General features: G+C 46.9%; 5 protein-coding genes across 11 annotated transcripts in view; 2 read left to right on the forward strand and 3 right to left on the reverse strand.

The window, feature by feature from the left end:
* LOC143374249 (uncharacterized) overlaps window positions 1-24,101 on the forward strand; it is a 124,483-nt gene that overhangs the window by 47,802 nt on the left and 52,580 nt on the right. The window lies entirely within an intron of this gene.
* Window positions 381-2,791, reverse strand: LOC143374273 (uncharacterized). 2 transcript variants are annotated; one of them, XR_013086632.1, is made up of 5 exons: window positions 1,588-2,791; window positions 1,467-1,520; window positions 1,272-1,331; window positions 838-1,036; window positions 466-587 (listed from the first exon to the last, which is right to left on the reverse strand). XR_013086632.1 is itself a non-coding variant. In XM_076822274.1 (4 exons), exons 1-4 carry the CDS (start codon window positions 1,602-1,604, stop codon window positions 476-478), a joined length of 243 nt encoding a protein of 80 aa, XP_076678389.1. In that variant the 5' UTR covers window positions 1,605-2,791; the 3' UTR covers window positions 381-475. The 2 variants fall into 2 exon arrangements, 1 of the variants encoding a protein (XP_076678389.1); XM_076822274.1 differs by lacking the exon at window positions 838-1,036 and having other exon boundaries at window positions 381-587.
* On the reverse strand, window positions 5,292-8,027 carry Obp9 (odorant binding protein 9). Of its 2 annotated transcripts, none has more exons than XM_076822269.1 (5): window positions 6,929-8,027; window positions 6,792-6,849; window positions 6,485-6,679; window positions 6,329-6,393; window positions 5,292-6,257 (listed from the first exon to the last, which is right to left on the reverse strand). In XM_076822269.1, the coding sequence occupies exons 1-5, from the start codon at window positions 7,160-7,162 to the stop codon at window positions 6,231-6,233; spliced, it is 579 nt and encodes a 192-aa protein (XP_076678384.1). In that variant the 5' UTR covers window positions 7,163-8,027; the 3' UTR covers window positions 5,292-6,230. The 2 variants fall into 2 exon arrangements, with proteins under 2 accessions (XP_076678384.1, XP_076678385.1); XM_076822270.1 differs by having other exon boundaries at window positions 6,772-6,849.
* On the forward strand, window positions 8,979-18,258 carry Adar (adenosine deaminase acting on RNA). 3 transcript variants are annotated; one of them, XM_076822229.1, is made up of 8 exons: window positions 8,979-8,997; window positions 9,704-9,780; window positions 9,845-9,905; window positions 10,087-10,917; window positions 11,012-11,397; window positions 11,527-11,821; window positions 11,899-12,089; window positions 12,196-14,842. In XM_076822229.1, exons 2-8 carry the CDS (start codon window positions 9,718-9,720, stop codon window positions 12,292-12,294), a joined length of 1,926 nt encoding a protein of 641 aa, XP_076678344.1. In that variant the 5' UTR covers window positions 8,979-8,997; window positions 9,704-9,717; the 3' UTR covers window positions 12,295-14,842. The 3 variants fall into 3 exon arrangements, with proteins under 3 accessions (XP_076678344.1, XP_076678345.1, XP_076678343.1); XM_076822230.1 differs by lacking the exons at window positions 8,979-8,997; window positions 12,196-14,842 and adding exons at window positions 9,364-9,618; window positions 17,728-18,258; XM_076822228.1 differs by lacking the exon at window positions 8,979-8,997 and adding an exon at window positions 9,370-9,618.
* Jef (major facilitator superfamily domain-containing protein 6 jef) lies at window positions 17,256-23,472 on the reverse strand. Of its 3 annotated transcripts, none has more exons than XM_076822214.1 (11): window positions 22,674-23,472; window positions 21,968-22,472; window positions 21,437-21,910; window positions 21,241-21,362; window positions 20,936-21,161; window positions 20,724-20,858; window positions 20,372-20,641; window positions 20,037-20,295; window positions 19,663-19,956; window positions 19,440-19,567; window positions 17,256-19,041 (listed from the first exon to the last, which is right to left on the reverse strand). In XM_076822214.1, the coding sequence occupies exons 1-11, from the start codon at window positions 23,078-23,080 to the stop codon at window positions 18,922-18,924; spliced, it is 2,940 nt and encodes a 979-aa protein (XP_076678329.1). In that variant the 5' UTR covers window positions 23,081-23,472; the 3' UTR covers window positions 17,256-18,921. The 3 variants fall into 3 exon arrangements, with proteins under 3 accessions (XP_076678329.1, XP_076678330.1, XP_076678331.1); XM_076822215.1 differs by having other exon boundaries at window positions 19,487-19,567; window positions 22,674-23,466; XM_076822216.1 differs by lacking the exon at window positions 19,440-19,567 and having other exon boundaries at window positions 22,674-23,466.

Consider the following 24,101-nt stretch of genomic DNA (forward strand, 5'->3'; position numbering starts at 1 on the left):
CTGTTGATTTGCGGCCTGACCCAGGGAGAAGCGACAGGGACAGTCTCCCTCTCGTAATATGTCCCATCTATCAGTGGTTTATACGTTCTGAAAGAACAGAGGTGTTTCATGATCGCGCAAGAAAAGTCCGATCGCGTTTATCAAGTTAATTAGACGAAAAAATATATGTACCTGCAGTGATCGCACATGATACTTGTGAAATTTTGAGGTTCAGGAAATTTCAGGTTCCAGCGATGTTGATAGTGAGCTTTTTCGTTCAGCTATAGAGTTATCGATAGATGCTATGCACCGTACTCCTTCAAATGTTTATAACCATCGATGTTTATCTTTCTCGTATATACATAATAAGTGGTCCGAATGAAAAAGACCGATTGAAGTATTACATAGAAGCGTTTATTCCGAGGCTACGTAATTACACTGGTCAAGGAATTATTGAATCTTTATTGGGGCGAAATGATTGCGGGTTTTGCAAAGTTTATTTCCTATTTTCAGCGCAACATTTCGAAGGAGCTTCTGCTTCCTTCGACTTTCCATTTTTATCCTTGCAGCAACCGGACATGCAACAGCCACCGGCCGCCTCCCTCGCCCTGAAACCGACATCAATCTACATCTTATTTCCCTGCAAATCGTGAAATTTCCTTCTTAAAGTGAACGACATCCTAATTCGAACGTAGCAACCCTCCGCGTAAAACCTTGCAAGGCGAACATCCGCGTACTTTCCCTCGATTTTCCTTGGAACTTTCTTTGGAATTACATATTAATTTATTAGCCAGCCCGTATGGCCGCCGCGACGACTCCCCGAGCTCTCTGTTCAACGCTGTGATCTGTGATGTTTACCCGTAACCATTCCTCGTCCCCTATGAAGACAGCCTTCTTCAGGCTTCCTCAATGATAAACATGGTTAAACGTCTATTTGTCCTGAGAGCAACATTTATTCCGCTCCTTCGATGACGCACCTCCGTTACAACAGCCTTCTTGCTCTCGCGATCCGGCACAGCACGCGGAACCGCAACATCCGCCAACTGTCTTTGTCTCTCTGCACATTCAGTCGAGAAATTTGGTTACGCATCATCTATCAAAGTCTAATTAACCCATCGCCCAGAGAATACCCTCGAAGACTGAGGGTGGTTCGCGTCGCTGGCGGCCATATAGGTACTCAAACCATTCGCAACTATTTCTTAATTGCGAGGACAAACCGAGGCTGTCCGCCGCGCCGTATAGGTACGTATCAAAAGGATACCCGAAATGTAACAGAGACATAGCGATCATACTTTCTCGAGCAACAGCCACCAAAGTCCTTATCCTTTCCTTCGCCGTCCTTCTTCTCGCCGCTGTGAACGTAACGCAAGAAACTTTATTATCTATGACACATGGCTTCCGATTTCCGAGGTACGTCGGAACGGTCGTTTCCACTTCCGCGAGAGTCGCGAAAGAGAATTAAGTACGTATATCAAACGGCCACTCACTGTTCGCATTTGCACGTCACTTGACCCTGATATCCTTTCTGGCCGGTAACTTTTCTGCAAATAAACGAATCGCTTGGAAAAAGGCCGGATTCTGTAATCTCATAAACAGACGGAGGCTTACGAGCAGTGGTCACACATGATGAATTATCGTTGCTCCGTTGCAGTCGCTGAAAATCGTTGCAGAGAGGTAGCTGAAATTTTGAAGGGTCGCCAGAAAATTTTTACTTGGTCTTGCTCGCCCAAAGGAGAATGCCGATGCGACCAATTTGGTTCATCTTTTTTTTTTCGGCCGGCTGTTGTCTTCTCTGCCGGAGCTGCTCGATTTCGTGGCAAATTCGATTAGCTCGGTGCATGAAAAATAGAAGAATGCTGTTATCGCGCGTTCAACGCCGCGCGCCTCGTAGGGATGATTAATTAGGGTCGAGTGGATGGCAGGGCGTGGTAAATATCCACGTCAATGAATATTACTCGCGGATGTTACCGCCAAACGGAGTTACGAATTTACGATAGGGGCCGACGACTATTTTGATTTGGACATCGGAGAGAATTGCTCGAGGTACTTACGTATGTACCGTTCATCGCCTCGCAAAAGCTGCAGAAGCACTTGGAAATGTCGAAAAGATTGGCAAGCAAGAATGAGAAAGGAGTCGGAGGTGGAGCATTATACGATTCCCTATGAACCATACGGCACATAGCTACATACATATTTCAATCGAGTTTCGGAGATTTCGAGACAGTATTTACGAAGTTATAGTTTTCGAAGGTTCTATGGAGCGCACGTGTATCCTGTGTCCCATATACCCGATATGAACATTTTCCAACAGCTGACTGCCGCGAGTGCCGTTGCAGTAACCGGGTCACGGGCTTGATCCTGTATTTCGTTACAAGTCGCCCAACTTTCAGCCGATAGAAACGACACATTTCCAGCAAATCCACGCTGCGATCGATTTTTCTAAACAGATGTGTTTTCGGGGTGATATTGGCTGGTGGAGAGAAAGTAGAGTCAGGGGCAGGAATATCTATCGGGTAATGTTACATTTCCCGTTTGGGATAATACAACCGAATGCATCAATAGATACACGTAAATTAAAGGTATACAAACGCGTTCACTGCCTATTTATTATTTTCGGAGGAAAAAAGAATGACGCGTGACAGGGGAAACGAGGCGAAACTGTGCGTATGTAGGTATACCGAATAGAATGTACGCGCGAATCGACGCAAATGAAGCCGTATGAAATTGCGGGCCGCGGGCTTCGACGAAATTGCAAGCGTGCTCGCTCGAATCGAAACTTTGACAAGCGAACACTCGATGAGATAAAGTCCGTGGCTGTTCGATTCGACGATGCAGTATTCTCCACTTGGACTTTGAAATAAGCTCGCGGAAAGTTGGCCGAAAACGACTCGGGTGCACGGACCCATCGAACATGCGAGTCAACCGGCGATTCTGCTGCAGTATAAATCTTCGTTTGGCCTTCCCTGTCGTTTTCACGTGCCCTGCTGCACCACTTTCGCAGCGATTCGTCCATTCTTCCTCTTCTTTGAACGCGCTAATTGATGCCGAGTTATCGGAGCCTTGGCAGCCTTCGCTTGAGAAATCTGATAAACACGTTGATCTTACTAGGCTTAGATAATCGTTGGTCCTTAACGACGGCTGCTTAACGACGCGTTGTCCGTTCATTAATAAAGTTTAAATTAAGCGTTGTAGCCGGGAAAAATTGTTAGGCAGTTAATTACTGGCGCGATAAAAGGGCGGCCGCGTCCAGCGAGATTGAGAAACTTCTCGTACAATGGGGAGAATTTCATTTTCCCCTTCATTTTCCCTGGCGATCTTCGACGCGGCCTTCCGCTGAATTACCTCCGAAGACACGTCCAACATCTTTCAAACTAAAATAATCTACGCGGACGCAGTGGGCAGTAAAAACTCAGCCACGGCCCTACGATTCGCTCGACAATTCTTTCACATACATATTTAACGCGCAGGTTTTTGCGGCTGCGAACAGCTGCCGTCTTTAATACACCGCGTTGATTTTCCTGGGACAATTCTGCGCGGCCATTATCTCGGAAAATGTACACAATTATTCGCATTGAATCGAGATCGATACGCGCCGGTCTACGATGAACGATTTGACATCGGATCCAATATACCTAGCTAACAATTAAACGCATCCATCAGAGTGCGATTTAATGCGTGTCATCGATGCAGATACACTGCAAACGTATCTACACAGGTATACCTAATTGAAATGGACAAATGAAAGCGTGACACGCGAGTTATCGAAGAACCGTCGCGACACACACGTTGGGATCTAGACGACTCTGCAATGCACTGATTAATTAACAAATTGAAGCCGGCGAAAACAGAGTTAAACGCGTAAGACTCAGGAAATGGAAAGCAGAGCATGCATATCTGGATTCGAACGTTCCTCGGTAGACGGAAATTGCGAGCGTCAAGGGTGTTAGAGAATCAAAGTTGCAGAACGTAGAATAACGCTGCGGTTCCAATACTGTGCGGGATTCGAGAAGTTTTTCAAGACGTCAGAGAAGAAAGGGGATGCGTTGGATATTCGTAATAGTGACGTCAATCGCGGATGCACGCGGGTACGAGGGGTGGAGAAAATTGGAAAATGCGCGCGGAACGCAATGTGCACGCAGACGCATCGTCGCCGTACGATCGACCGAATTTCGGCCAATCAGCCGTGAGCCCGGCATGCGAATTTATCTGGGGGGGTAAAAAGTGCGAACACATTGTTGGAAAGGCGCCAGGTAACGCCACCATCCCCGCTTTCCGTTGCCTTCCGTCGCTTTCCACGGACCTGCATATCACGTTCCACCCTGACCGGCGATAAATCCCTTTTTCCCTATTCACACTTTACGAGGCAATTTTCGGTTGTGCACGAGCGGCTTTTCAACGGATCCTGCGCGTCGATCCATTTCGCTCTTTGTTTTCCCACGCTAAATCACTGCGCGATTTCTTGATCCGCCGTGGGACACGTAGCGTTACATACCTGCTACGTCTCTGATCGATTACCAGCAGCCTACGAATTCGTGATCGGGATATCGCGTGCATTTCTCAAACGTGGAATCTGTTTATCAGACGAGGTTTACTAGGTCCTAAAACGTGACAGGCTGACTCTAGTTCTCCAGAAGCGTGTCATTTTACGAGAAGGTTGCTCTTGAATCCGGAACAGCCAATTCCCCGTGGCCCAGCCCCGATGCAAGGCCAATGCTTGCACTCTAAAACTGGAACGGTTCTGAAAGTTTCCCGAGCAACGAGCAGCGTACCTACCTACCTTCCAGCAACCGTTGGATTTTACTATCCGAAACTCGCCCGAGATTCCGATCCACGCTCTTTCAAATATTGGATCGCCGATCGCCCTCGGTATCGGGGGATTATTTCCCGACTCTTCAAATATTAATCCAGCTTAATCGATACGTTGTTCTACGAAACCTTTGTCAACGTTTGCGTCTAGGGGCAGTCGCACAGTCCAGAGCTTTAGGGGCGAAACTTGAGAATTGTTTAGGAGAGATCGGTCTTGCCGTTCTCCGGCGTTTTGAGCGAGGCCGACGCGTCGCGTCGTATGCATGTATTCCGACGGATGGCCAAAAAATGCAAAACACTCGTATAACATCTGCAAGTTTCTGCACTCTCGCGGGGTAATGGACGGGGACAGAGATAAAGGAAAGTTTTATGCAACGTCCTCCTCGCCGACCATCGCGCCGCGTCGTCCGCGTCGGGGGAAAATCGGTAGAACGTTCCTCCATCCGTCCGTTGGAGCAGCGCGACCGGCCGGAGGCGGGTGACATTTTTTACAGTATAGTAGTCGGACATCGAGATAAAAGGATAACGAGGTAACGGCACGGAGAAGAATGGCCAATCGGGAAGATCCTTTTTCTCGCCAGCTGTGTACCGAGCTGGAAAATTCGGTGAGGTCCGACTAATCCCGGAGACTGGGATTAGCGGCTAGATCCACCCCCTAGATCACAGGGTTAGCTCGCCACGAAACTGTCCCCTTCGTACCGTCGCTTTAATAACGCTGTTTTGTAAAGCGGACACGACCGAGCGCGATAGCGACTGCTCTCTCGGCGCTCGCCTCTTCCATGAACTTTCGCCTTTCTCCCTAGCCAGGAATTATCATTTTTCTCGAGTCCACGCGAAGAGCTTCGGGGGCTTCCTCGAAAATCAACAATCGCAATAACGCACTCGCAAGTCGCGGCGAAGAGGTAAACACGCGAGAAACAAGCGCATCATTACGTACGTGTACTTGTACGTTGTCCTTTACTTACAATTACCCTCCTCGCTTTTTCTTTGTACTTTCTACTTTCGCCACTTATACCCCCGCTCGTCAGCAACACCTCCTTCTTTTTCTCTTGGCCGGCATCGCCCTTGCTCTTTCTCCTACGCGTGTTGTTCGCCTCCCTCGGTGTCATTTGCAACCCTTCCGCGGCCCTTCACACCTCTCGTCACCCTTCATTGTGCTCCCTTTCCGGCCACGCGGAGAGCTTAGAGATTGTTTTAATACCCCGATGGGCAGAACTGTGACCCAGTTTCAGGCCGTTGAATATAGACGCGACCTAAGCCACGCGTGCACCCCCGCGCACTGACTGCGAAAAGATGTTACACCGTCCAAGAACAAGTCTTTTTCCTTCAGTTTGCAATATGGAACATTTATTGCGCAACAGCCATACACAGTCGCGGGTAATATTTTACTCGTCTTCGAAACTTAGACGCTTCTTTCGAGGGGAAGTCTTCTCTGGAGTCTAATCCTAAAGGAAGGGGACGCTGTGTACGATCTGCAACGCAAAACTCCCAGTTTATCTGCCGAACGAATGCTGACTGCTCTCTCGTGTCGAAATGCTCTTACCTCTGGTTGAAACGTAACGTAACACTTGGCAATTTGGAAAGCCTTGTCGCAAGGATCAGACCCAGCTGCAACCAGATACCAGATTCTGTTGGGACGTCTAGTCGACGATGTAACATTGTATGTAATTGCATAATGGTTACTACTGTATGCACTCACAGACGGATTTGCATTTGTTAAGCAGCTTTATCGAAGATTCCTGCAAACTCCGTGGAATATGTCGAAGCGCTCTCTGCAAGTCTATCTCCGCGTTGCTATTTAGAATGCCATTCCTTGTCATGAAGCATCTCAGGTAGCACTTCAATTGTGGGTCCTCTTGCTCGAAATCTCCAGCCTTCATCCTCCTTAACGCCGCTGAAATATTTAACGGGAGAAAAAAAAGTACGTATAGGTACCTGTCGCTCGTCGATCTCTTTAACGTAACAATTAGATGCGTTTCGCGTTACTCGGTAAGTAGGTAGTGTACCCCATGAAACTTTCGACTCCTTCCGGCAGTATTTCCTGATGTCCGCGTCAACCGCATCCTGGCACGGGAAAAGTTCCAGTCAGCCTTGTTCGAAAAACAACTTAAAACTAAAAGTACATCCTTCCGGAATCACTCACCAACAAAATTAGCACAGTTAGAATTAAGAAGAAGAGGTGACGCCCAAACATTTTCACCGACACCCTCTGGCTTTCGCTACCGGCCGTTCGATTGCACTTTAGAGGTGCTGGCGACTGGCAGAAATTCTCAACCAACCACTCGACTGGAACTTTATCGGTCCGAAAGCTAACTGTTCTTTGATTGCTCCCATAAAAGTCGAGATTAACCAATGGCCATGATTGATGGTCAATCATAAAAACAAATTCAAAGAGTTTCGATAACTAAACCCTCAGGAAAACTCTGAATATGTATGTCGTAGGCGTAGGATTTAGTTTTAAAGACACTTGGATGTTTACCCTCTTCACGAGTTGCCCAGGCATTCTGGCATTTCTATGTATGTTTTCCCGTGAAGAGGGCCAAGCGTGACGAAATAGCGATACGCACTCGGGCCACGTTTTCTTGAGAAGACACCCCGCTGTTGCGAAAATCTATAGAGTTATGTAAATGACGATCAAGTCTTGGTCTTTTATTCCCTACAGCGTATACTTGCAAGTTCTTTTTCCACGTTTACTCCTGGTACATACAAAAACAATTCTGCCCTGATTATCTATCCTTTGGCCGGATAATCGACCTCCTTCCTCGTCGAATTACAAAGATCATCGATTTCTAACGAGCCATCTTATCAATCTACCGAGACTCATCTACTAAACGATTCACTCGGACATTAATCATGAAACTGTCTAAGCCTGGCATATCGCCCATCATCGAGATATCGAGATACACTAAATATCGGAAATGGCACCTGTTTTATGCTAGAAAACCTCCGGTTTGCTGGCGCTGATGAAAATGGAACGATTTTCCCCTTGTGGGCAAAGAAATATCGCACCGTATCGCACGAGCTTAATAACAACGATGAATAAGACGCACTATATTCTTGTGTTTGCCTTTTCTACCATCGTAACGAACAAAGAATCGTTGAGAATCGTTAATGCTTGTTTACCGATACATTGTCTGGACCTGATTTCTTGGTGACGCACTGGCTTCTTAGAATAAAGGAAGATCGGGTTACGCTGCAAAGTATATACATAAGGTCAGTCGGGGCGACTATCTTTGATCTTGCAGTGTGATTTTTTCCTACAAATTTCAAGGCACTAAGGCACGAACTCTCAATTGATACTCGAAAGACATTCTACGAGATAATTCTTCGGAAGTAATTGGAAATGTGAAGGGGAAGAGATACACCGCTGCCACGTGCTATCTCGCATTTCACTACGCCGTTTGTCCGTTCGCCATTCAACAGTTCAGTCAGGCCAGTCGTATCGGTAGAATCGGTCCGGTCGCATCGTATCGTATCTGGACCCTTCGAGAGGCGAAGAATCATGGAAGCGTCTCTGACAAAACAGGCCAAGTGTTATCGTCCGTTCCACAGGGATGTTAAGAAATTTCAACGACAAATCACGCGTACGAGAAAACACCTGCAATCGGCGAGAGAGGAAATCTTTCTGTGCAACGCTTGTCGACCGTTGATCCTCGGCAACAACCACGACGTTCTAGCAGTTGAATGTGACGATGCTACACCTCGTGCAGCTGATGCACGAGATTGCACATCCGTTAATACACTGGTCGCGTCTATTGTGCGCAACACCGAACCGTTAACGTCGAGTGAATCTATAAACCATTATCAGTCACATTGGCTTCTGATCGACTTTATTGTGACAGGGATAAGTGAAGCAAAGACAGGGGAAATTAAGATAAAAGGTGAGCAAGGCTTTTGCGTGCTTCTATTGTACCTATGTGCGTACATAGATAAGTTGGAACTCGATTCATCCCCGCCGCGCTATCAAAGCCGATTATGTATGTATTTCGCCCGCTTATTCTTGCGACTCGTGAGACTGTTTTAAGGTGATGCGTGTTCTCGATCGTACAGATGATTTGCTTCTGTTCTGGCTGGACGTTTAGGCGTAATAGTTATTGTTTTTAGAATGAATTTGTACTTGCTGCGTTCCCGTGATTATCGCTTGTATACCTATTGTTCTTGGACATTCTGGGAGAGGATTAGAGGCACGAAGACAAGAGGTGTTATACATATGTAAGTATAGGCAAGCGCTGCGCGTGCCTCCGTGTCCGTTGCAGCTGAAAGTTTTTGCGCATCGTTAGTCGGATTCAGTCGGATTCTAGAAGTGTGCGACGACTTGCTTTGAAATCGGCTGTCCGCGCGAATCTTGCTGGCCGTGTGCGCAGTACATATACCCCATTCGACGGAACTGACGGCAGGCACAGGCAGGCTGGGCAGGCAGAAGCTAGAAGCCAGAAGCCGCGCTCGTAGCTGCGAGTGGTGCGTGTTGTCACGTTGAATTGATTACACGGAATATCTCCGCTCGGTTCCCTTTTCGTCTCCGTAGAAACCGAGAGATACTTATCTTTGCCTGGCGGCGTACCGCGTGTGTCGCTTCATTTGCTTCGGACGCGGAACAACTTGTGTAAAACTAGGAAGACTGGGGAGACGCTCAAGTAGATATTAGGTTATGTAGAGGAAAGCCAGCAGTGGCGCTGCGGATATCGCGACACGAGTATAATTAAAATCAATGCAACGGTGCAGTATTTCGAGACGGGCTTTTCTTAAGGTTATTTCTGTCGAGGCGTTCGCTCGGTGAAGAAATGTCGAACGGAGTGACAGTGTTGAACAATGAGCAGGAAAGCTGCGAGACGAGTATGAGCTTCGTATATCGACTCGCGTAATTCAAGCGCCCCTGCATACATAGATACGCTGATACTCGTGCCTCTTTATTGTTTAGACTGCAACGCATCCATGGTCGGTGCCATCGCGACTGCATCTCCCGCGAAGGGATTGCAGGAGGGACACTTGACAGGCGTGAGTTTCCCTTAATTAGGATTAATTTTGCGACTATAGTTACAACTGATTGTGCCCTTCGCAGATGGAACAGTCAAACATCTCCAGGCCCGTCCTAAAGAGGCCTGCGGATTCAGATCCCGAAGGTCAGTGGCCAGTTGCACGATCAACGACGCTTAGTTGTTACGTGCATGCGCGTATTAAAGTTGAATTTTTGGTAGAAACAAGCAGAACACGGATCACCTTATAAGTCTTCCAGGTTCAGGGCCCTCGAGCTAACCGTGGTTTTTTAGCAAAGCACCGAACAAATTGATCTGTGTTTCTTAGGTAGCAGCAACGCGAAGAAACGCCACAAGAACCCGCAGCCCAAGAATGCAGTGTGCGCCTTGAACGAATTAAAAGCCGGTGCGGTGTACAAAGTTGTCGACCAGACCGGTCCCACCCATGCTCCCATATTTACTATCGCCGTACAAATAGATGGGCAAACCTACGAGGGAAAAGGTCGTACCAAAAAGATGGCGAAGCACGCAGCTGCGGAGCTGGCGCTGAGGAACATCATTCAGTTCAGAAACACGCCGGAGGTCCACCAAGCGATTAACACCTGCCAGCCGTCGTTGCCTCTCGAGCCAGATTTTACCAGCGACGTTACGGAACGCGATAATCATCTTGTGAACGCTTTCAAAACGCTCACCCAGGAGCCAAAGAGCACCAATAAATTTCTTGAAAAAGGGCCCGTTGCTCTGATTAACGAATTGTACCCGGGCGTCGTGTATAAATGCGTATCGGACAACGGGGAAAGTTACGCAAAGTTCACGATATCGGTAACTATCGACGGAGAAACGTTCGAGGGAACTGGACCGAGCAAAAAATTAGCCAAAGCTGCGGCTAGTAAAGCAGCTTTGGCTAAGTTGAGAAACGTTCACAGTTCTTCGTTTTGCATACCGCTTCCCGTCCGTGTCCTGCCAAATTTCCCCAATACCGGGCATTGGCAAGACCAGATGACGTTGCCCCAAATGTTAGCCGATAAAATTGGGAAAATGGTGAACCAGAAGTTCAGCGAACTTATTCAGTCGAAACCGCAACACGCCCGTCGTAAAGTTCTAGCGGGTATCGTTCAAACAAAAGGTTCAGACGCGGATCTGATATGCGTAACAACTGGTGAGGGCTAGTTTTTCTATGCGACTCCTTAGTCCCGAGCTGGGTTGTCTATGTAAAAGTAAAACTGTGGCATTGTCTTTGTTTCGACTAAAAGGTACCAAGTGTGTTTCTGGGGAACATTTAAGCGTGAGCGGTGGGGCTCTGAACGATTGTCATGCCGAGGTTGTGGCGCGCAGATGTTTGTGCGAGTACTTGTACAAACAGCTGGAGCTTCATACGGCTGATCGGGCCGTGGAATCGATTCTAGAGCCCTCTAAAAAGGGGTTCAAACTGAAACAAGGCATTCAATTTCACTTGTACATAAATACTGCCCCGTGCGGGGATGCCAGGATCTTTTCTCCCCACGAAGAGAACGAGTCCGTTGACAAACACCCGAATCGGCGAGCGAGGGGTCAGTTGCGAACCAAAATAGAATCCGGGGAAGGGACGATTCCTGTGAAAAGCAGCGAGGGTATCCAAACGTGGGACGGTGTACTTATGGTACGCTATGCGCTACACTCGGTGTCCTACACTAACAGAAATAACAATAACACTAAGAATAAGAGAAATTCTACTTGGTTTCCCGCCAACTCTGCCGTACAAACAAACGTTTCTTTCTTCAATTTGTAGGGCCAAAGACTGCTAACGATGTCGTGTTCGGACAAAATAGCTCGATGGAACGTACTTGGTGTGCAAGGTGCACTGCTAAGCCACTTCATCGAGCCAATTTACTTCCACAGCATCGTTCTTGGCAGTCTATTGAACCCAAGTCACATGTACAGGGCGGTCTGTGGACGCATCGAAAACACGATTCAAGGTCTACCACCGCCATACAGACTTAACAAACCGCTAATGAGTCTCATCACCTCCTCGGAAGTTAGACAGCCTGGGAAGGCACCAAACTACAGCGTCAATTGGACCGTCGGTACGTGAAGGTGATGCTAGGAGTGGTTACGTTAGAGAAACTTGATGGTAAATTGTAAATGTTGGATGTATTCCCAGGCCAACCGGACGCTGAGGTTATAAACTGTACCACGGGGAAAGACGAGCTGGGTAAACCCTCGAGAATATCCAAGCAGGGGCTTTTCAGAAGATTTTACAACTTGTTAGGTAAACTCGATACAATTGACGACGCTGATGAGAATCAGTGTCGTCATTATCTAGATGCAAAATCCTCTGTACAGAATTACTCGGTAAGTCTGAAGTTATTCTCGTTACGTTACGTTACCTTGTCTTACGATTCGTGACGCGTACTCGGTGTCTGATGATTGTTCTTTCTTTAACTTTTTTCTGCAACAGCTTGCCAAGCACCAATTGAAGGAGGCCTTCGTGAAGGCACACCTTGGAAGTTGGGTTAAAAAACCGATCGAACAAGACATGTTCGAGGTCGATATCTGACTAAATCAGGCTAACGATAGAATCTCGACAAACGACACAGACTTTCCGTTGACAGATTATGTAGTTCCTACTGCAAACTAGATCGCTCGTTCAGCGTGTTATGATATGGCAGAATGCGGCATCAGTAAAGCATAAATCGTAGGATCTCACGCGTTTTGTCTGTCTCTTTGACGTTGCGTTGTGCGATCGTATCGTAAGCATCGTGTTCAAAGTACATTATAAAATAAATACAAACCGGTTGCGGCTACTTAGTCTTCTTCGTGCCCAAGAAGGTTTTACGATTCGATAGTTGCTCAGTTTAACTATAGGGCTACCGTGGCACGTTTCGATACTTCGAAATTTTTAGCGTCGTGTCAATTTCGACATGTTTCATAGACTGGTAGACACGAGTCACGGAAAGAAAGACGTAAGTGTTTTGTTTCACAAGAGACATCAGGCAGGGGAAGGTTGTGTACTTAGTTACTTGCATATATATATATATTACGTAGTGGACACGCAATTTACCTTAATTAAACGTGCATCGGGTTCGATGTGTTCTTCACGAACAAACGATTCAGCACATATCCGAACGTACGGCAGTCTTGTTATCGAAACGGTTTAGTAATATATACATACATAATTACGTAATTTCACGCCATCCGAATACCAAAGAAAAAGAGACTAATATTTCATTGACATTCGAAGGTTACTCGTGCCTGCAATATTTCTTTTCCTAGGCTTTAGATATAACAGTGATAATAACATGCATCACGTTACATCCCCAAAGGCTGTGACCAAGTATAGAATCGTCGACGTGCAACTATCACTTATTTTGGTGCGGAATTCGAGGAAATAACACAGGAATCGATTCCTTGTCGGCGCCGCGCGATCAATCCTCTCTTATCCAACCTTCTGATCGAGGGGAAAACTTTCCCGTTTCTTCTTTTTTTCTCTCTTCCGTTTTCCTTTGCCGGATATTACCACTGTGTCAAGTCTCCTAAGAATCGTCGACAAAGAATCGGCCCTTGACAGTTTGACGTTACGTTACCATTACTTTACATAGGGAACAAATGAGAGCGAGAGTGTGTGTGTGTAATTAAAAGTGATCTGATAAGCGTGCAAGTATGCTTGAGTTATACGAGTCAATAAGTAAACTTATAACAAGTATATTACGAACGATAGTTTAGAGAATCCTAAGATCATTGCCTCACTGTGCCAGTATTATATAATTCATGCAATTCTGCCGTAGTGACACACTGCCCGGTGTCGGTCCAGTTTTGCGTGAGACACGACAATTGAACGGAACTAAGTAGTTCCGTTCAAAGTATTTTACCAAGTATTAATAGAAGCGAGCACTTGTGCGGGAGAAGTGTAGCTGATTAGTGAGACTTTCCAAGTTAAGTTATCTAGAACAACACACACGTACATACATCGGGCACCACTACCGTTTTGATAATACATATACAATTATTTATTTTCCCTTTTTTTTCTCTTTTTTTTTTCTTTTGATAAAGTTTATCCATTAGTATTATTATTATTATTATTTACGCAACGATCCAAAAAAGCGTACGAATATTTGTGCCAACGAGAAACGAAAACACAATCATGCCAATGATAGGCTACTTTAGCCAACGTTCGCTTGTTTTTTCTGTGTGTGAATGAAAGTTAGCTTGCGTTAACAACTCGAATGCTATTATGCTTGATTCTCTTGCCACTTGATAACAAGCAAACGAATCTTATAACCGCGAATTGCCATGATCGCATCTTACAGCTTGCTTCTTGCCTTTGCATATACATTATGCATTAATTCAATCTCTACGGACACACCAAACTTACGTATAATGTTTACCGGCTTCCCGTCGATAAACGAATAAATCGAAGGAAGAGTACTTAACGATGAACCAGAGTACTCTCTGGGATCGGGGTCAACTATTAATTTCCGTGGTATCGAGTTAATTTTACGTAGCACCTAGAGCAGCAAGGCGTGTGTACGGCGTGGAACGATACGACAAACAATCGAGAGAAGTGAATTGCCACGACACATATAATTATCTAGTCAAATGAGTCGTTATCACTTCCTCGCGTCACACGATAAGTAGTGATTTTGAGACGGAGTCGTCGATACTTTACATTCCTAGGATATAGGGTTTTTATTATATAATATAAAGATAGGGGGACGCGAATCGCGGTTCTCTTGACTCTTCCGTATCTTCAAAGCCGTGTCGCGTACACAAACACACACTTTCTATATACACATATTATATCAGACACACGTACAGACCGATCGGTACCGATAGAACACCATTTAACCGTCAGTGATCAAAACATGGAGTGAGCATACATAGCTGTTAATTAAGTACCGATAGATTTATTAGTCGATCTCGACTTATACCACTTCGATTTTTCTCCAATTGTACGGAGGATCATAGTCCTAGAGAACATCGAGCATAACACGAACTCGTAGTCAGCTAGAATTTAAGCTTGACTAGTGCCTCTAGATGTAACTTTGTCTAGAATAAGTTAACCGATAGACGAAAGTGCGACGAGTAATAAACCTTTATTTACCAAGTGCCGAGCGTTACATATCTTACAATCGTCTTCATTCTGACCTATTGCAAAAAGAAATTTAAATTATTACAGGAATGTAGTTTGGTATCCGTAAAGGAGCAAGGTACTCACTTGTATGTACATATACAGTGAGTAGCGAAAATATTCGGACACTTTTTAAAATAAATCCAAACGACTTGAGTTTTTTTGAGAAGCCTAAAATAAATTTCATCAAAATCGTTTATAGCTCAGAGCAACGTTAACCGATTTTGATGAAATTTTAGGCATGTATACAACTTAAATCAACAAACTGGATTTTTAAATTTTCATTACAGGCTCGGATAAAAAAAGTTGAATAAATCACCTTTACTATTTTTTTTGCTATTCCGACCAATTTTTTTTCAAACGATGAATCACGTCACTTAGCAAACTAATCCTTCTAGCTTCTAAAAAACTCAAGTCGTTTGAATTAATTGGAAAAAAGTTAGGGTAAACCAACCAGTAATTGACCACATACCAGTGAATGACCATTAGGCAAAGAAATGTCAGTTATAAATTTAAACATTATTATATGTTTATAAATGGAGTGTAGTTACACTTTTAATATCCTATATATTTAGTTATGCGTATTAAGCAAACATTAATAAGTACAATTCTCATTAAAAGTATGCGGTCATTTACTGGGCTTCTACACGTTTTGCATTTTATAATTGTTTTTTTTCGCAATTTCAACAATTGTTTTGTCGTTATACATAAATATATTCAAGTATTAATCTCAAAGATCCATAGATTCAACAATTCGGTCATTCACTGGTTGGTTTACCCTATGCGATTTTAAAAAGTGTCCGAATATTTTCGTCACTCACTGTATGTATGTATAGCCTGCTGTTTCTGCTTATTCTGCCTACTCTGCCGTTACACACTTTTAATACATTCTCGTCGCGGTAAATGCATGGTTCCTTCCAAGTAGGTGTAATGCATGCTGCGAATTTAGCATTATCCGAACGAGACGTTGCGTTAGTCTGGGACAACAACACTCGGAGGCATTTTCTTTTTTTCAAACGGTATATTAATTACATTGTTACTGTATAATATTCTTCCTCTGATAATAATCTATTAATGGCGTTATACCTATAGTATAGCTATTATCGCGCTTCGCACATGAATCCCTCTACAGGCCTTTCCCCTTCCACCGATTCGTTAAACTCTGTTGCTCGGTGAGTAACTTGGACGACTGGAGTCGGTTCCAGCTAAATACGTTACTACACTTCAGTCTTGTTAGACGTACTGGAAACAACGTGCGTCGCATAAAGCAAGTGCCGTAGATTGTACCGTAGAATACCGTTTCTCACGGGCCGCGCATATTCGTCTCATTAGCAAGAATCGTCCTTGGAAGAGGAAAAATCTCGCTGTCGCGGTCATTTTATCGGCGATACGAGGCGACACGAGACGATACGAGGCGATACGAGGCGACACCAAGCGACCACGTGCGAAGCAATCTTCCTTCCAACGTTACGTTTTACATCCATCTTCTCTCTTTTCCCTTTTAACTTAACTTCTAGGTGATATGTATTGAGTTTGCCGAATGTCTTTTGCCATTAACTTTTCGCGCGTGACTCCGTTCACTACTGAGGATATTGCAGAGCACGTGGGTCTGGGTGAAAAGTATGCTCGGATAGAACGTCGCGTGGGATAATGAATTCAGGTGAAAATAGATTCTGTGGTATTGCCTTCGAATCCGAAACAGTTCGCTAATATGTACTTGTATGGGTTAGGGAAGACTTTGAAGTTCCTTGAAACTTGCCATTGATTGCTAACTAACAAGCTTGCATTCAATGAAAATATGCTCTGTGCTTATGCGATCGTAGATGTAGCTGGACCGAGGATCGATACGCAAACTAAATATTGAAGAATACGAAACAAGTGATAATTTCATTGCATTTACATGTTTCGAACACGCCTTTCACCGAGTCGAGGCTCGGGTCATTCGAATTTAAAGGCAAAAGCCAAACGTTCGATCGAGTATCAAACACGAGAACGAATCAAGTGCTATAGGCAAGCTTTGAGAACATCGTAGACATCGATATTAACGGGCAAGACAATTTTGAGTCGATTGCACATTGATGAGGAAAGAACCAAATTCGTTATTTCACACGTCAGATATGTTCTCTTCCTAATATATATATATATATAGGAATCTACAGTAGTGGTCCGTGATTAATCAATACGTATTATATGTCCAGCTTCTCTGTGTCGTGCATGCGCATGCTTTCGATAAATGAACGGTTCGGATGGAAGCTGGGTTAGGTCGCTGATGGCTGCTATTAATTCTACTCAGCTTCAGTGGAAGGTGTCCTCGAAAACTATTAGCTCTATAGGGGTGATGTCGCGAAACTTAGACCCCGGATAACAGGTATTCATTCTGACCCACACACTTACAATTTAATTACGTTTACTTAACAACACTGAGCTAAAGCACTCGTATGCGTACGACGCTATGCCTTAGGTTTATCATGAAATTCAACGAGATGCGTAGTAGGTACAACGTTATTTCTAGCTTGTGCCTCGGGAAACGAGATCTCGAGTACGGTAGCAGGATGTTGGAAGAATTCGAATTAGGCTGTGCGCGACCGCTTGCTCGAACCGCAGCGAGACAGGGAACCTGGCCCTCACAAGTGTCTCGGCTCGGGCAACCGTACATCTCTAATGATTCTTCCGACTCGAAACATCGGTCTTCGTCCCCATCGTTATCGCCGACCCACTTAGCCATGCTCTATTTTCAACAATATCGTACACCTATCACGAAAAAACGTGTCTGCTTACGTAATAAAACAGTACGATACAGAACGAGACAGACTACTCGATAAATTCTCTACCGGGTTAGAGTACAAGTAAGACGTTTTATAGATACAAGACGCAACGAGCACCGTTCAGCCTATAAACGGAAAACAAAAGGTGAACGAGAAACACGGGTTACAATATCGACACGTGGGGGAGGAGAGAGGGGTAGAGAAACGGAGAGTATTTACAATGAGTGCTGGCGATCCTCTATCGTGCTTTGTTCGACAGGCCAATTGCGTTTCCTCGTCCCGGTCCCGGTTCCGGAGGATGCCAGAATTCTCGGTGAAACGAGAAGCAGAGTTTATACGCGAATCGCGCGTAGACACACAATTAATACATCGAGGTGCTTGACTCCACCAGCAGCAGCAGCAGCAGCAGCAGCAGCAGTGATCGCCATCCACCACCAGTGGTGGAGTGCAAGTCTGTAAGATAAATAGATATTTTCGTTGAAGCGACCCCGCAGATCGTGTTGTCCTACACGTGTTGGGCATGTTACGTATAGAGTTTAGTCACGAAAGATACCGTTACACTGCTGTACAATCGTGTTTTCACCTGTACAGAACAGTCGCGTAGCACGCGATCGCTCGGAACGCACATTTCTCCTCGGATTTGCCTGCTTGCCGAACCGATCAAATTGCTACGCGGTAGAAATGATCGCGTGCCATCAGACTACATAGAGGGTACACCTTTGCTTGCTTTTGCGCGTGCTCTCGTCCAAGTCGCTCGATGCCCTGGCGAACGTAATCGGTTTTCTAGTTGCTACGCGTATTTTTCGCAATGTTTCCGCGCGTTGTCGCCGACCTTCGGTTGCGTCACTGTTATCCAACTGACAGCTTCAACGTACTTTTAACGATCCATAAACAAGATAGCGATTGGAGCGTTCAGTGTCTCGAAGAGCAGGCACTTTCGGATCGTCGCGTCGGTTCGTCAGTCAGGCTCACCGTAGACTTCTCTACTCGTTATCCTTTTCGGTGCGAACAGTTTGGATAGGTCGCCGAACGCAATGCGTGAATTTGGACGTGACGATATACATAAGTAAGTACATAGATGAAAGGACGCCGCTCGACAGGGGACCGTAAAGTGTTCGCGTTCGGGTTCGGCTATCCTGTTGCAGTCTGTTGACTGTGTACGAGATTCGTCGCTCTAACTCTTCGAAGATGGTCCGCGTTTGTTCATGCTTCTCCGAAGAACGAGCCGGCCGTCTGCCAGTATTCCCTGACCATCCTGATCACCTCAAGCAGGATCGATCCTCCAGGACTGTTACCATTCGTAGTCGTGCTGATGGAAAGGATTGGTGCATGGTTGTTGAGCGTGTAAATGGGTCACTATCGGCGGTGGCTTGACCAGATCGAATTCCCTGTTAACCACCTCACTGTAAAGCTGTGGAGAATGAGAAACGTTTGATCAGGATACCGTTCATAGCGGCCAACTCACGGGTCGAAAGATGGCGAATGTGTAGCAGCTGGCCACGAAGCGTGTGTAATAGAGCTGTAATTATTCGAACACGAATTTCGAATATTCAGAACGATCGAATTTCGGATTGTACCGAATAGGAATCTGAACATGCAATATTTCTTCACACTTTATCACGAAATTCTTTTCATATTGGCCTTAGATTATTCGAATATTAATTACAGCCCTAATGTGTAATACATATGAAGAAAAGAGAGGAATATTTTCGTTCAGAGAGTATAGCCTTGCGTAGAAGTTTTCTCTCGATCTGTCATTCTACAAACGTCTTGCTCGCGGACGTTCGAATTGGGAGGGTTTTACTAAACCTGGAAGCTCCTACGGATATACTCGTCCTCGCCTTTGCCAGTCATACCGTAATTATATCCACCTCCGCCGCCGCCACCACCACCACCACCACCACCGTTCAGAAATGGATTCGTCGGGTTTACGGGACCTGGAAGTAGCGTACCGATTAGATAATTGAACGATTAAAAGTGGAGCGTAGGCTTAACGCTATCGGTTAGCCGTTAGCGAGAGAGCACCGCTCACCTCCATTTGCACCGGGTACACCGAGGTTACCGCCCGCGGTTTGATAAGTGGCTCCGTAGCCAGAATCCTGATTAGCCAGCTCGTGAAGGCGAGTGGAGCTGAGCGCTCGAGGTATGGCATTGCTCGGCACGCCATGCGGAGCCAGATGCGTCGCCTCGGCCACCTGATGCGGATCCTCCGTCTGCGGCAGGTCCGAGACAAAACCTGTGTCCTTCCTGTAAAAATTGATGAACACGAACACGCCCAGCACCACAAGGCATATCAGTCCGTACGCTCTGAAGGTTGCAGTGGTTCCTGGAACATTCACCGCCAATATTATAAGCCTCATCGTTCCAGCCTTGGTCGACGCGAGCGATTCGGAAATCGGAACTCACCGTAAGCATCGACAAACATGCCACCGATTACAGCACCGCAGCCTCTGCCAAGACCATGGTGGACACCTTGAAGAACACCTTGCGCGCTAGTACGCAGCTGCGGGGGCGTGTTGTGGGCTATGTAACTGCAGCACGCGGCCCAAACAGCGGCATGAGTTATCCCCTGGATAAATTCGAACGGCAGCACCCACCACGGCGTGGTCAGCCACGATATGTACAAGAAACGGAGAACGTTTCCACCTAGTCCCATGCATAACACCTAGAAGTGAATGGACGCTGCTGTGGTAAGACGCGACAGTTGGCTCCTCTGGGAATCTGGCGGTATCGTGGATTACCTTGACGTGGCCGAGCTGACGGATCAGCTTGAAACTGAAGAAGTAAGCAAATATCTCGGATATGTGATTGATGACGGAGGCAACGCCGAACAGGGTGGGCGTGCCACCGTAGTCCTGAAGATGCCAGAACAGAAAGGTGAAGATCAGCCCAATACCGAAGCCCATGAACCAAGCAACGAAGAGGAAGGAAGCGCACTTGAGGTCTTTAAATTGCTTCAGTACGGTCACCCATTCCGGGATCTCTCTCATCGTTTGAGCAAACATTTTTGTCTGAAAGGATAAGAACGGTGGTTCGCGGATCGGTTCGATATCCAGAGATCGAGAGACCAGCCAGCGTTCTACTGCCTACTACCTTGCCCTCCGGTGGTTGAGGCTTCGGATTCACCGCCGCCGATGAATCTTGAAGGCTAGGTAAATTCAGCTGCTGCGACAGTTGACTCTGCAATTGTTCCTCCCTCGTCGGTTCAGCCACGGGTTTTACCACTTCCTGAGTAACGGAACAAGTTGTATCGCGGCTGTTTCATCCGAGTTTCTCGCTCGAGTCGAGTGGAGTCGATCACTCACCGGCTCTGAAGCGATCACATCGTACTTGAAGTTGATCTGCGTGGCTGCGATCAACGCGGCGCCCATCAGAACGCAAAAGGTCGCGAAGCAAATGGTGTAGTTCTTCTCTCTGACATCCGGGCCACATGGATGATCGGGGAAGGCGGTGCTGTTGTCCAGAGCAATGCCGACAAAGAACATGGCCAATCCCCATCCCAAGCTGCCAAACATTCTCTGGTGACCGTACCTGCGGTGTAAAAACCAACCTCGAGTTTCCGTGGTACATATACGAGAGCTCCAAGTTCGACCTCAACGTGGAATCTTACCGGTCCGCGTCTTCGCCCAACAGAGTGATGACGGCCGAGTCTGCTAGCGTGATCGCAGGCGCTGAGAAGAACTCACCGACTATCACCAGCAGCAGCAGCAGGAAGAAGGTTTTTTGAATGTCCTGCAAGCAAGAGTTTCTCGTTAATCGCGTGCAGCTTAAAGAGGGCCAACTGGAAGTGGAGGAACGACGCGTACCGGTAACCTGTAAACGATGGAACTGAAAAGTGGCTTCACCCATCCCTTGTTCTCCTGGTCGTTGTAGTTGGCAGCATAAGCGACCGTGTGAGGGCTCTGACCGCCATGGGGCACCCAAACGTAACGTCGGGTTCTCACCAATGGCATTTGAACATCCTCTTGATTGTCTTTGTCATCTTCGTCGTCGTCGTCGTCGTCGTCATCGACGTCATCATCCTCGTCCAACTCGTCCTCCTCTCCTTTCTGCGGCAGTCTCTGCATGGACGACCAGCGCTGCTGAGAGAACAGGGACTCGTCTTCGTCGCTGCCTCTGTTCACTTCGTCCTTCCCATCTTTCTCCAACAGCATCTCGACCGACAATAATCTCTGCTGAGAGTCACGTTTCACCATAACCTTGGCCGGAGGTGGTTTCACGCGAGTCTTGCTGTGCGTGTTCGCTTTTTTCGGCGGCTTCCCATCGTCCAAGGGTTGATTCTGAAATAGAAAGCACCGGCGAGTCTTCTTTACCGAACGTAGGCCGACAAAACTTACATTGAGGAACCGCTTGTACTCGAGCACATCGGCCGGTCGATTCTTCCTTTGCAGGGTCTCGAAGTCGATAGTTTTGGCTTCAGGATCGTCCGCGTCGTCCTCGAACACCAGCTGCTTGTACTTGAGATCCTCGACAGGGTTCTCTTCGGTGGTGGAGACCTCCCTTCGAACTCTGTTATTGTTGTGGTCGTAGTTTTCCTTCTCGGAAGAATCTCGAGCGTTCTGTTGGACGTTATTCGTGGACGTGTCCTCGTCTTTCCGCAGTCGCTCGAAAACCACGTTCGCGGCAACCTCCAAACAGTCGTCGTCGTTCCGATGATAGAAATCGTCCATGCTGGCCGATCTCTTGACGATCCTCTGTTGAGGACTGGACGCTTCCAGATACAGGGTCTTGTTTCGCAGCACCATGCATGACGTGGCTGGGGGCTGAATGAAGCCTAGAGGAAGCGTGAAGATGATCCAGCAGGAAAGAGAGGCTAAAAGGATCACTTTGCCTTTCTGCCATCTGGAAAAAAGTAAGCCGATCGATCACACTGGACACCTCGAATATCTGCGGCAGGACGTCCAACGGACGTCCAAGTATAGTCGGTGGTTAGGATCGAGCGTAGAGGGCTTTCGAAGCTAGGCTATGGACTTTCACAGTAGCCGATCGTGTTCCGGGAAGTTCGGTATACCGCTCCCATCGACTATACGCACAGTCGCTCACCTGTCGGCCAACGAGCCCCAGAAAGGCGCGCTGAGGAACTCGATCAGGGGCCTGATCCCGACCAACAGGCCACACTGTCCAGCGTTCATGCCCATTTGCTTGAAGTACACCCCCATCAGGGGGAACAGGGAGCCGAAGGCCGAGTAGAAGAAGAAGTAAAAGGTTTTGACCGTGAGAAGTTCCTGATCCACCGATCCGAACAGGTACTCGATCACGTCGCTCTTGCCACGAATCTTGTGCGTTGCCTCCTTTGGCTGCGGATACAGGTTGGGATCGACCTCTCCCTGTGCCAGAGGGTCCACCATGGGCCGGACACTTGGCACTTGGGGCAGTGATCTGCCGGCGCCCAGTTGCGATCCTCCCTCGGCAGCCCCGTAATCGTAATCCTCGTGGCCATAGTTCTGCATGACTCTCACCTACGAGGACCAACTCTCTTATCCTCTCTTGCCCTCTGACTGCTCTTCTGCCTTCCTCTTGCTCCGGGACAGGCCGATCGAATCGAACGAGCAATCGTCCGGTGATCGCGATCACCACACGACCACGTCTCACCGATTCTCGGACACCAGCGTTGCCCGGAGTTACTCCAGCCAACTATTCCTCCGTCCCGAGTCTGCCGTCTTTTCGGAATCACCAGCTACAATCCTTTTAGACCAGCGTCGAATCGATGGCCAACCGTGTGGCACCTTTCGCTCGCTAAATCGATAGTCCTGACAGTGCGCCCGCGCAACTTTGCCATCCGCGCGTCCACCCCACCAACCCGATTCTCGGTTACTCGGTTGCCTGTAACTATAGCGATGCTCGTTCGATCCTCCCTCAAGCGAGCTTCAGAGCAATTTCCGATTTACTAGCAGTTGGAACTAAAGATCGCTGAGGCGAGAGGAGAGAGAGGAACGCCCAAACGTCTCGGCAGAATCGACTAGCCTTTGGCTGATCTTGGAACTTTAACAGCTACAAGCGCCTTCAAGATATCCAGATGTTTCAACAACCGTCAAGCCTACCTAGAACACTATTGCGTTCGGAGAGTAGGGTTCTTTCAGATCTCTCCCCGCCTGCCCCTATCATCTTCTATCACCCATCTTTCATCTTACACTTTCTTCTTCCGTGGTTCTTGCGCAGTTCATACGTTCTAATTTGCACGCGGAATATCCGGTTTCCGAGGAGCCTGTGCAGATGCCAGTGCTAACACCTTCGTTCGCCGTTTCCTTTTCCACTGCGTTCCCTTACATCACTTGAAGTGCAATTTGTATCCACCCGCGAGTGGGATAGCCTAGCCTTCCAGATTCGCGTTTAGGGAAACCTTTGCGGTGCTGCCAACCACTGCGTTGAACGTCCAAGACCCTGACCCGCAACATACACATGCAATTCACTATCGTCCATTTATCTCCGCAAATCCGGGAGTTCCACTTATTCGCTAATAATTCTTATCGC

Source organism: Andrena cerasifolii, chromosome 10, assembly GCF_050908995.1.
Source record: "Andrena cerasifolii isolate SP2316 chromosome 10, iyAndCera1_principal, whole genome shotgun sequence".
Lineage (NCBI taxonomy): Eukaryota > Metazoa > Arthropoda > Insecta > Hymenoptera > Andrenidae > Andrena > Andrena cerasifolii.